The following is a 12464-nucleotide window of genomic DNA, read 5'->3' on the forward strand; positions in this document are numbered from 1 at the left end:
CACTTCGATGAGGGAAATGTAAAAACTGAAGCTACAAAATGCGCGGCAATAGTACACAGAGACAGGGAAATGTGAAAACTGGAGTTTCAAAATTTTCCAAGGCTCTCAAACCCTGTGATCGATGTTCAAATTGTGAGAGATACACTGATCCGAGGTAAAAGAGTAGAAAAGAAAAAGCAGGCTGAAGCCAGCGATCAACATTGACTAGGTAATGCAGATCGGCCTTGTATTCAAATCCGCACACTCAGATATGGAGACAGGGCATTTGATTTAACGGGCGGCATTTGACAAAACAGCACGAACACAAGCGATTGAGAGGGACAGGGTTTGGCAAAGAGGGCAATCAAGGCGGTGACAGCATCTACGATGAAGGTATGACCAAGACAGAATCGATCAGAATCGATTGAACTTGATAGATGAAATATAAACGAAACATGAAATAACATGTGTGATAGTCTATAAGCCCTGGACAGAAGACGAAGCCTAACACCTTCGGCGTAACAAGTGACCAAGTAACATACATTGTATTTTCGTTAACGATCGACTAACCAAATTGATTGCTCGCCGAAACAAGGAAGGTCATAGAAAACATACCCATGAGATGATAGAAGATATACATTAGCAATGGCCATGTTGACCAATACTCATACAATAGGTTGACGGTTATCCACTACACAGACCGAAAATGGTGCTCACCTACAAAGCCAAAACAGGGCTCCTTTGCGAACCTACCCACTGTAACAAAAGATCTAATCTCCTTGCTGCAGTTGAGGGCCTCTTTTTCATCCACAACAAATATATACAATCAACAAACGCAAATGAAAAATAAAGTGAAAATGCTTTTTAAATACCTGCAAATAGGCAACCAATACAATCATAGAACAATCGTCTTCAAAATGGCACCATTCTTCACTGTCCTAACCTTAGTACACAGCATGATGTAGTTTCTCTTTATCTGCAATTATGTGCATCTTGCCATACCTATGGGCAAAAATAGAAGTTTCAAATATTCGCCATTAATGCAGCAAATGATCACTACTTCGCAGGTTCAAAACCTCGGAGCATCGCGCTTCAGTTGAACTCCCACCAGACCTCAGTAACCAGTCCAATCCCAGCCTTTACAATGGGTTTTCATCCCTCTCCTATGCCGGCACTGGTATCCTGCTCACCACTTTAGGATGAAAATCCTCATTCGACATGGTGATATAGGACCCTGAAGGATAGCTCATAGCTTCCACTGAAGACTTGTTCGTCTTCATTAAGGCCCTGACAGCATTGAGCCTCGGCTTCAGTCTCTCCTCGGTGCTACACAGCAGAGCCGCCGGGCAACCCAAAATAGCATTGCAAGGAAGCTTCCATTCCTCAAGAAGAAACTTGAGATTCCGCCGCAGTTTATACTTGGACGTCCCCAGAAGCTGAGGCGACTTCTTAACGAGAATCCCAACTTCCTCCTTTGTAAACCCTAATTCTCTCAAATTTCCCAACTTCACCTTGACCGTGGCCCTTTTCAGCATACTCTGCTGAAGAAAAGCGCGAGCGAACGCCTTAGACCCCTTTTCAAGGCCCATCCCTCAACATCTTTAACAAGCCCCACCAAATTTTTTTCAGATAACAATAAAACCCCAGGGTTTTTTAATATGACATACGTGGTTAGGCTGTGGCTTGGAAATGACTTTTCTGGCAATTTTATCAGATTCTGCGTTTGAAACCACGGCTGCTAGATAGGGATTAAGCACGGACTGCACTGTACCTCGTGAATATCAATGTTGTTTCGTTTGGTGAATTTTCCACTGTACTGTGTACTGTCAAATTTTGTCGAGCACACTGTTTTCAAAATAATTGTGAAGGCAATTTTTTTTTTCGAGAAATCACATCAAGGATGGATTTAAATTTAAATTTTTTTAAACAATAAAATTAATAATATAAAAAATTTATATATATATAAAAATTTATATTATTATTATTAATTTTAATTAAATAATAAATAAACTATTGATTAAAAATTGGCCCAAAAATATATATAAAATATAACTACCTATTTATTCTCATAAAAAATTTACTTTAATCCAATAAAAAGGCTATGATATTATTATTTATTTTAATAAGTAATATTCTACACATAAAAAGATGTAAAAGGAAATTATAAAAATTCTCAAAGCAATAAATCATATTATATATAATAAAAAAAAGGTTAAAGGATGAATGCGTTAAAAATACATAATATAAAATCATAAGAAGAAAATAATTCTTATTAGAAAATATTTTAGATAAAAATGTTTGCTAATTCACTTTTATTTAGGTAAAAGTGTTTGCGAATCTATATGGAAACCAAAAAACCAAAAATGAAAAGCAAAAAACCAACCATTTTTATATTATATAAAAGTTGTTTACATTATTTAAAAAATATTTTTATTGACGTGTTTCGAACCATTAAGAAAATAAATCACACTAGATGGTTCGAAATGGGTAGATAAAAATATTTTTTATGTGATTTTCTCCAGAAGATGTTATTAATAATATTATGGATCACAAAAGTCTTAGCTCAAAAATCATTCATAATTTTATATTCTACAAAATATTATAACTTGTGATCTATTATGAGATAATAGTTTATTGTTTATATAGTTAAATTAGAAAAATATTATAATTGTTATGTCACTATGTGACACCTAGTGTCGATGAAGAGGTATTAGTTTTTTTTCCGTACACAAAAAAAATTAAAGTTTTTTAATGTTAACCTTTGTTTTCTATATAAATTTCGCTAACATCACTGTTTCACGGCATGCCTGGCACATGGTTTGAGGGATGTCGTTAGCGCTTAAGGATTCTGTGTACGGAATATTTGTACGAGAGATATTGTGAATGCGACTACTCCATCGGGTTCGTCAGCAAATGATGCAAGTCGATTAGTCATCCATCAGTGACATGCACACATTTAATGAATATGAATTAAATGTCTCTTTCATCTTTCAGCTCTATCTTTCCATCTTTCAGCTCCAATCTTGTCCCCATAATATTTCAAAGCTCGCCTGCATTTATATGGTTTAAAAATTTGACTCAAATGTCCATTTGAACATTTATTTGGATTGTTTCCCTTCCCAAAATGTTCAAGAGCAAGAACAATATGCATGAGTTCTGCTTCGTTCAAAAGATTTGAGCCGAAGACAGTTGAAAAACTTGCAGACGACACGTTGGGGGATTATTCAACAGAAGATTTGCTATGGGAAATCAGCAATGCTCTACTTGATTTACTCATGGTAACTGCGAGTGTTGTGAAGTATGTGAGGTTGGATGTCAATGTGATGACATTTTTGCTGAAAGTTTTCCTACCTTTAACCAAGGCCTATCGAAATTCATGTGGCTATTGCACTTTTGCTTTGTCGCCAACAATGGGCCAAAAAATGTACCCGAGCTCTGAAAAAAGTGTTTGAAATTACACAAAATGGAGCAAAAGTTAGTTGCAGCGGCGCACATTTTATGGTGGGAGACAAGCCAAAGCTTCTTTATCTAGTAGCCATGGAGGAGGTAAGATTTAAGCAGTATTTGTTCCATGAAATGGAGGACTACTTGATAAACTAGTTTACTCAACTAATACAAATTTGAAGTATTAGTGGTTGAATCAATGTATTAGTGGTTGAATCAAATCAAACTGTCAAATTTTCAAACTCTTTTACTTAACTCAACCGAATTTGGTAATTATGATTCAAATTTGACTCATCATAATGGAAGACAACACAGGTTTTTCATCTGCCATGCCATGGTTATTATGTTTTTCCTCTACCCTGCTATGGTTATTAGGTTTTTCCTCTACCTTACCATGAATATTGGACTTATTAGGTTTGTCCTCTGCCCTACCATGGATATGGTAGATTTCTCTGTGTCTAATGATATTTAGTTGGCTTTCTATAAAATGGATAAGGTAGATTTCTCTTTCTCTAATGATATTTAGTTGGCTTTTTATAAAATGGAAATGAGTTAGAGATACTATTATTAGAAGATCAACTTTTATGGTTGTTAAAGACCTAGATGTAGTCTGTTTTACATTATATGTGTGATTATTTTGAATGTGAGCTCATTAAATAACCCTATGATTTTCATTTTGTAAGCAATCTCATATGGCAAGACGAGTTTTGGGAGAATCTCTGGTATTGGTGAGACCAGGGTAACCCTGCTTTTGCTACATTGAAGAACTATTGAAGCAAACCGGACTACCAAATTCCAACAACCCCAAAATGATCATGTTTTCCAAGGTAAGGATAATTTGCTTTCAACTTTTAGTTTGATCTAGGGAAATGTGACAGAACGACATTATTATGTTTCTGATTTTGTGTTGGGTTCTTTTGAGTGCAGGAACAACCGGACTACCAAATCGACAACAGGTGCAACGTTACCAAGCTAGTTGCAGCAACAAAGGGTAAATGTGTATCTTGAAAACTTCCAAGACTTTGAAGGGCTAGATTAGGTTTTCTGGGTCGTGTTCTCTAAATGCTATGGATGCAAAATTGCAAGTCCTGCAATGGCAGCTCCCAACCAGAAGCCATTGCAAGCCAAAAACAACAATAAGAGGACCTTAGGAGACACTAGCAATCTGGTGGGGGCTATGAATGCAAAATCTAAATGCACGCTTAGAATCTAAATGCATAATATGATGATTAATTATGAATCCTGTCAAACTTAATTATACTTTCCTTTACTTGATAATACTCTTCTTCCTGTGTTAATGGTGAGAAATACCACAACCTATAGTAACCAATCAATCAGTTGTCACAGATTGGCAAAATCAGTTGTAAAAAACACTCATTCCAACACCAACAACCAACAGGGCAGTTATTGAATCAATGCATATAGGGAACCGTAAAATGCTAATTCATTCTCCTTCTCGTCACTCTATCTATCACTCATTCATTATTTGATGTGATTCCCAGTCTCCCGCCCCAAATGACCACATCTATTTTTCTCCTCACCCATTAATGTTGGTGTTAAATGAACAAAGAAGTGAGAATGGAAGGAGAAGTAAAATATTCAGGTTGTGAGCCTGAGCCTGATGAACATCCCCTTTCAAAGTTTGGAATATGTGAACCATTATTAGCGAAGTCGAAGCAACAGAAGAAAAGGCTGTGCCGATCCATTTCCAATGTGACCTCACAACTAGCCATTGTGGGTTCAAACATTTGTCCTATCAAGATCTTGAACTACGAGCATGTCGCCCTCTAACTTATAAGTCTGAATTTGCGGTTATTGTTTCTGGATTTTCATTTCCATGTTGATCATGTGACCATGGCCTCATACATCTTAACTGCAGAATCACATGATTTATTTTTCGAAATATATTTCATATTGATATTTCTTTGATGGTATTTGGCATAATGTTGGTTCCCCCATGGCTATATGGCAGGAGAATAGCCAACCAAAATCCCTTGTTCTAGAGATTGGCGTTTAATTCATGAGTTCAGTCCTCAAGTAATCACATGCACTAATTCTAGATTATGTTCCAACACATTATATTCCAATGTCAGAACCTGCTGAACTCAAACTTCATCATTACATTTGGATTTCCAAGTCTTGCCCCCCAGCCCCCAACACACTTGTTCCACTTAGAAGTGGATAAGGGCAGCAATTGTCAAATAAAGGTCATGAGTTAAAATTTCACAGGATTTATGGACTAAACTTGAAGATTCTAGCATGCATTCATATATTCAACTCTCTTACTTTTTCTCATAGAGTAAAATAGAAAATTATCCCAAACTTGCTTGCCAGAAAATAACAGATCATTTCATCTTTCTCCATTAGTTCAGTGGCGTGGTTCAAATCCTGCAATCATCATAAGATACAATGTACACCTTAAACATTTGTTTCTATTTGGAAATTACACACAAAATCATAGTGAATGCATTGATAGTTAAGAGTTGGCCAAAAGAAAAATGCAAACACCCTGCTGACTTTCGATGGGTTTGAAGCCAACCTCACTTGGTCGGATCTACCATGACACCCTGCTAAATTTCGATGGGTTTGAACTTTGAAGCCAACCTAAATTGCTCAAATCTACCATGATATGTTGTCATTTATGCTTTTACTTTAATGTTTTTAGATTCATGGTCCATCTTGAACTGCAAATCTAGTCCCTCTGCCCTCTGCCCCTAAATTTATAGACTAACTCTAACGCCAATGTTGACGTACCCATCTTTAGATGCACACCAAATCTTAGGGTTGTGGCCAAATATGGTGGAGATCGTGTTATATGAGCTATCTCATGTTATCTAATTGAAGAACATTCTATTGGTTACTTCAATCTAAGGGTGATGAACACCATAGAGTGCTTGATATTCATCCTACTTGATAATATAAAATCAATATTAGTGGTGGATGTACCCAAGGCCTAAACTCAATGTTTAACTTCTCAAGTATATACATTATTCCATTATTCTTGAAGATGATGGTGGTTTCCTATTTTTATCATCCACGATTATTGAAAGTGATCTCTTCAAACATGATTGGAGTAGCCGCACACAAATTCAAATATTTCAGTACATCATTCTGAAATGGACTCTGGCATTTTTAATTAGCCTTCTAACTGGACTTGTTGTCTTCACCATCAATCTAGCAATTGAAAACATTGTTGGGACCAAGCTAGCAATTACCAACAATTTCATGCTACATAAAAGGTACATCTCTACATGCATAACATGCCTGCCTATTAAGCCATAAGGGTTAGCTCAACTGGTCGAGTCCCCATTGTTAAGTACCTCGCTGATCGGGAGGTCAGAGGGTCAATTCTCCACGATGCCCTTGGGGTTAGGCCCTGCTAGTTTGGTCGACGGGCTTTAAAAGATTCCCTTCGGGATTGACCTGCCCAGATTTTCCTATGTGAAAAAAATAAAAATAAATAAAATAAATAAAAAAGTGCCTGCCTATTGCACTATGTGACTTGACTCTTTTGTTTCATTGTTTATGTATTTTCTATACCAATTTTTAGTTAAACATACTTGTTTCTAGTCAAACGAATTAAACCCAACTAAAAGTTTTTTAAGCTTAAAAGTGGACCATGATGAATTGACAAAGTTGCAATGTTTTAATGCAGGCATGCATTAGCATTTGGAGTATATGCAAAATCTAATTTTGTTCTATTTATATTTGCAACAATACTTTGTGCTTATATGCTCCAGTGGCTATCGGATCTGATATACCAGAAGTTAAAGCTTATTTGAATGGATCTGATATACCAAGAATTCTGTCTCCAAGCACACTGATAGTGAAGGTATGCATTTATGGATATGACAATGATAAGTCGATATGCAACAATAAATATAATATGGCACACTAATACTCAAATAGTAGTTCCCAAAGAGGAGTCTGCATTCTTGAAACTTTGTCCTATGCCACAAATAGTACCAAACGAAAACTATTTTTGGGCACAGTTCTTAATACGAATTAAATTAAATAATCTTGAAATGTCCAAAATAGCAGAGCATAAAGATGAGGGTTGAAGCTCATATCAGCTAAAAACAAGCGTGTACATTATTTGGCAAACAAGTAAGAGTTAACATAGTATTCACTGTGATATGAGTGCTTATGGAATCCTAGAAGCCATTTAGAGAACATTATCCACTTTGATGATTTCCATTAGTAAGTGATAACATGATAAAAGCATAAAGATGAGGGTTGAAGCTTAGATTGGCTAAAAACAAGTGTGTACATCATTTGGCACACAAGTTAGTGATGACATAGTATTCACAGTAATATGAGTGCCCATGGAATCTTATAAGCCATTTAGAGAACACTATCAATTTTGATGATTTCCATCATTAACTGATAACATAGAAATTTTGAGGGAAGCAAATCACAGTAGCCCAAGGAAATGAAAAGAATCATTATGCTTCATTGATGACATGCACACCTAAAATACCATTTATTTATGTAATCTGTTTCGGGTGAAGCAGTCCACAACAGCTTGAGAAGATGAACTCTTGTATATTATCATATTAAAATAGTCTCATGTTCCAGCTTGATTTATAAGCACTCCTAAATATCATCCTAATCATATTGCACCAGTTCTTTTGTCCTCCCCAATTCTAGATAACCACCACGTTTCAAGCATTTGATTGAAAATGTTGCAGAAGGAAGTAAAGGAATGTGAGTTTTTGCTAAAAGATCGATTAATATCATTTTGTGTCCAGGCACAAAGTGGGCTCTAATATGCATGTATATATGTACCTGACAATGGGGGACCTAAGTGATGTACTGGCACTTCATCATTCTTCATATATCATAATCCTCATTGTACAAATTTAAGCTCCTCATTATCCTAAATCAAGTAAAATATGCAATCCTCACTGCCTTAAATCCATTCTAGATGGCAAAGGGTGGTGCACAATAGCAACAATTAGTGAGAGACTGCTTCTTCCTTGTCATTATCTAATCTTAAATACTGTGGGGCCAACATTTTCTTGTTGTTGCCTCTTATGGTAACTGTATTTGATCCTATCAAATATTTCTATTGCAAGGATTTAGAACTCAATATCATGGGAAATTTAAAATCTAGTTTGTGTTGGGTTAAACACTAAGGTTAATCTATCTACAATCATGATTAGATTATATGAGTTTGAAACCTTCTTCTCTATTTTTGAACACTAAGGCTTGTGTCACTTGAGAGTCTATCATACCTCATTTAACATGTATCACTCAATTTTTTATTGTATTTCTGTATTATTAGCACATTGAGAAAATGATATGTAATAAGAAATGTTAATGGAGTTTTTTCATGTGCAGATTTTAAGTAGCATTTGCGCAATCTTTGGTCCCTTAGTTGTAGGTAAGGAGGGACCTATTGTGCATATTAGGGCATGCATAACATCACTGTTGGGGCAGGCGGTCTCCAAACGGTACCATTCAACATGGATATGGCTACAGTATTTAAAAAATGATAGAGATAGATGTGATCTCATAACATGTGGTTCTGTTGCAGGAGTTTCTACCGCATTTCGTGCCCCTGTGGGTGGCATTCTATTTGCCTTTGAAGAAGTATCATCATGGTAATGCTAAATGTTTTGTAACTTCTTTAAATAGTTATCGAGGGGCTTGATGGAGTGTTAAAAGCGAGAATATGTTCACTTGCTTCATCAAGGTTGAAGTCATGGGGAGATACTTAAAGAGGAAATTGTTTCTAGACATAAGTGCTTGGATTATGCAATGTTTAGGGTGTTGATCATTTCAGTGCTTTCAGTCTATTATTACCTTTGGCATAATTTTAAGCAAACATATTTCTCATGATTCTAAGGGTCTAGTCCATCTTCTTAGCAGAAGACTGCACGATTGCATTAGGTTACTGAATTGTGTTGGTAAAGGCTCTGACAGTTTTTTGTTCTTCAGGTGGTGGAGTGCTCTTCTTTGGAGAACATTTTTCACTGCAGCAGTGGTTGTTGTGGTTTTGAGGGCACTCAAAGACTTCTGTGAAACAGGAAAATGTGGGCTCTTTGGAAAGGGTGGTTTGATAATGTTTGATATTAGCTCAGTGAAAATTTCCTATCGGACTACTGATCTTCTGCCAATGATAATCCTTGGAATTATTGGGGGATTAATTGGAAGATTTTTAATTACCTTTTGGACAAGATCCTAAGAGTTTATAATCTTATTAATGGGTATGTAGTTGATCCCTTTAACGTTTTAATTGGTATCAATATGTTATGATGGACCTTGATGCACTAAATGTAGTTAGAAATGATTTCCAGTCAAAACATTCCTCCTAAGCTTGCATTTAGGACTAATACATACAATCATCAATGTCATTAGAACTAATACATACAATCAAATTTAATTTGATGAACTGAATTCATCTTTTTTATTGTTGTTACTTTTTTTATGTGATTGAAGATTGAACGGTTAATAAAATTTTGAGGAAATCCATTACCAAAAAAATATGACATCCGTGTAACACCGTTTCACCAATACCAAATCAAGTAATAAAACAATCTTATATATACAAAAAAGAGTTATGATGCACGAAATTCATCTATATAAAAAAACACAGTGACATGCCACCTCGTGGCTCTTGTTTAGAAAATACACTAGATGATGCATATAAATCAGCAAAATGTTGCAGCTTAACACTTGTTCATCCCATCAACAAGGTCACTATCAGTCAATTCGTGCTTGGTGGTATATAGACATAAATTCAAAAAATGCTACAACCAAATCACAAATCGAACGAGTATCGATTCACCAACAGTTAGTTCACTATGAAAGGTGTTTGAAACTATTTCCATGTTTAGAATCAATAACACGTGAAAAAAGAAAATTTCATCCCATATCCCATATTCAAACGAAAAAAGAAATCCTATACCATAGATTGTCCATATATGTTAACCTGAAAATAATTATGTGAGTGGAATCTATCAGCATAAATTCAAAAGAGATCTAGTCATCCAAAAGTGTAGTATGATGGTTGCATCTAAATCACAAAAGGACCACTCCACACCACCTGCGTGACCACCACAATATCCACTTGGACTTCAAAAGTTACTCAGAACCATCTACCCAAGTAGCATCATTATGTGAAGTAAATTTTCCCCTACCTTTAGAGAATGTTATTTTCAAAGTAGTTGTAAACAATTTCACTGAATAGATGTTTGTTCCCCTCCTTTGATAGAGAGTCATAATTACCATTCAACTCCCTATGAATATGTGAGAAAGACACCTTTTGAAATTGTTCAATAATCAGCCTGATTCTTTATAACTAGTTAATCAATAGTGGGGGATTGAAGGATTTCCACTTGGAGGCCCACTCCACAACCACTATGGAGTCACCAAACACTTTCATCGACTCAATAGCAAGCCATCACACACAAAATAAGACACCCTAGAGGGCAATAACCTTTACACGAGAATTTGTACCAATTCTCCCATTCTAGTTGAAATATTAGTGATATCCAAGGTTTATAACAATATATGCTTGTACCCAAAAACATTGTTTTTAGCGGCTCCATCAAAAAACCCCATAGGGAAACCACCCAAAGAAGATAAAGGAATGATGTTCCTCATTGAGTACTTACTATGAACAATCCAAGATTCACTGAAGAAAGAAACTATACGAATACAAGAAGTTTTGATGTTTGGTAAGGAGTTATCAAAGATATAGGAGTTGTGGCATCTACAAATGCCCAAGATAATAAAAAGGAAGGGAGGGATAATCCTTATAGTTTGACATCCAATCCAGTAGACAACCTTCCACATAGGTGGATATCCAATCCACATGCAATTTTAATATGTTCATCACTCCAATCCAAATTGATAACACAAAACCACACTTCAAAAAAAGATGGACCACATCCTCCTCATCAACACCACATAATATGCATTCGCCCATACCACTCAAAACCATATAACATAGATTGTCCCACGTTAACACGTACCCTGTTTTTCCAAACCAACTAGCCAAAACATTTGATATTTATAAGGATATTTCAATCCCATATTCTCTCGAACCATCAGCAAGACTTCGAATGTGGGGGTAGAGGAGTGATATACCAATATGCATCTTGTGCCAAGAGCTATCCTTGTTACAAATTACCAGCCCAAAAGAAAATTTCATCTTTATCCATTATTGCAATACCAACCAATGTGAGGTATTGTACATACCTTTCCCAATCTATGGCACGCTCTCCATCTAGACCAATATCAAGTGCCCTCATCCAAGAATGATGTGGAAGGCCATAATTGACCACTATCTGGTTAATATAGTAGATTCTTGGATTGTGAATATGTTTAAAAAGAGCCTCATGTAATGTATGATCCCCATTGTCCGTCTGGGGTAGCTCAAGCGGTGATGGCCATGGAATGAAGTCTTACCCAACCGGAGATCTTGGGTTCGAATCTTGTACTACCCTCCCCTGTTGCAGGGTGAATGATGGACATGTAAAATCGAAAATGAGAGAGTCCTACCAAGCTTAATACAAAAAAAATGTATGATCCCCATTAAAGTTGTTGATGGGATCCAATTTGATTTCTACCTTACCACCATTCCCAATCTACTATTGAATGTTTCCCAATAACCATTGTTCGACTTTCATAAAAATCATCCAAATATATGAAATAACGCAAGGGGAATGAGCCCCCTCCTTGATCTATTGAACATAGGTTGGTTGTTCAGATACGTCGCCTTGATGGTACACTGTCAGATGCCATCTTTTGAAATGGCCCTCAATAAACTTTTCATTAACAATGCTTAATTGAATTTTTCTAAATCCTTGATGCCCCGACCACCATTTTCCTTTCTCAATGATAATATATTTAGACAAACCATATGATATTTATGAGTGTCAGAGGTACCCGCCCAAATAAACTTCAAGATGATCAAATTGATCCTTCTAATGATGTGTTTGGGTGAAATATAAATATGTAACTAATAGACTGATATGTTCTGTAGAACCACCTGAACTATAACCAACCTACCCCCGAGAGAGAGCCATTTA

At 36.0% G+C, this 12464-nt stretch overlaps 1 protein-coding gene and 1 pseudogene across 1 annotated transcript; one reads left to right on the forward strand and one right to left on the reverse strand.

Moving 5' to 3' along the window:
• Window positions 1-597: 597 nt before the first annotated feature.
• On the reverse strand, window positions 598-1806 carry LOC149194412 (uncharacterized). The gene has a single exon (XM_089407586.1). The coding sequence runs from the start codon at window positions 1566-1568 to the stop codon at window positions 1143-1145; it is 426 nt and encodes a 141-aa protein (XP_089263712.1). The 5' UTR covers window positions 1569-1806; the 3' UTR covers window positions 598-1142.
• A 3195-nt stretch (window positions 1807-5001) lies between these two features.
• Window positions 5002-9684, forward strand: LOC149194413 (chloride channel protein CLC-c-like; annotated as a pseudogene).
• Window positions 9685-12464: the final 2780 nt, after the last annotated feature.

The sequence above is a fragment of the Pinus tabuliformis genome, chromosome 2_2 (genome assembly GCF_031772625.1).
Source record: "Pinus tabuliformis cultivar Carrire ecotype Pingquan chromosome 2_2, CPIR1, whole genome shotgun sequence".
NCBI lineage: Eukaryota > Viridiplantae > Streptophyta > Pinopsida > Pinales > Pinaceae > Pinus > Pinus tabuliformis.

What these genes read in the sequence shown, in the direction of transcription:
- LOC149194412 (XM_089407586.1), bottom strand. Translation starts at nt 1,568, where the DNA reads ATGGGCCTTGAAAAGGGGTCTAAGGCGTTCGCTCGCGCTTTTCTTCAG.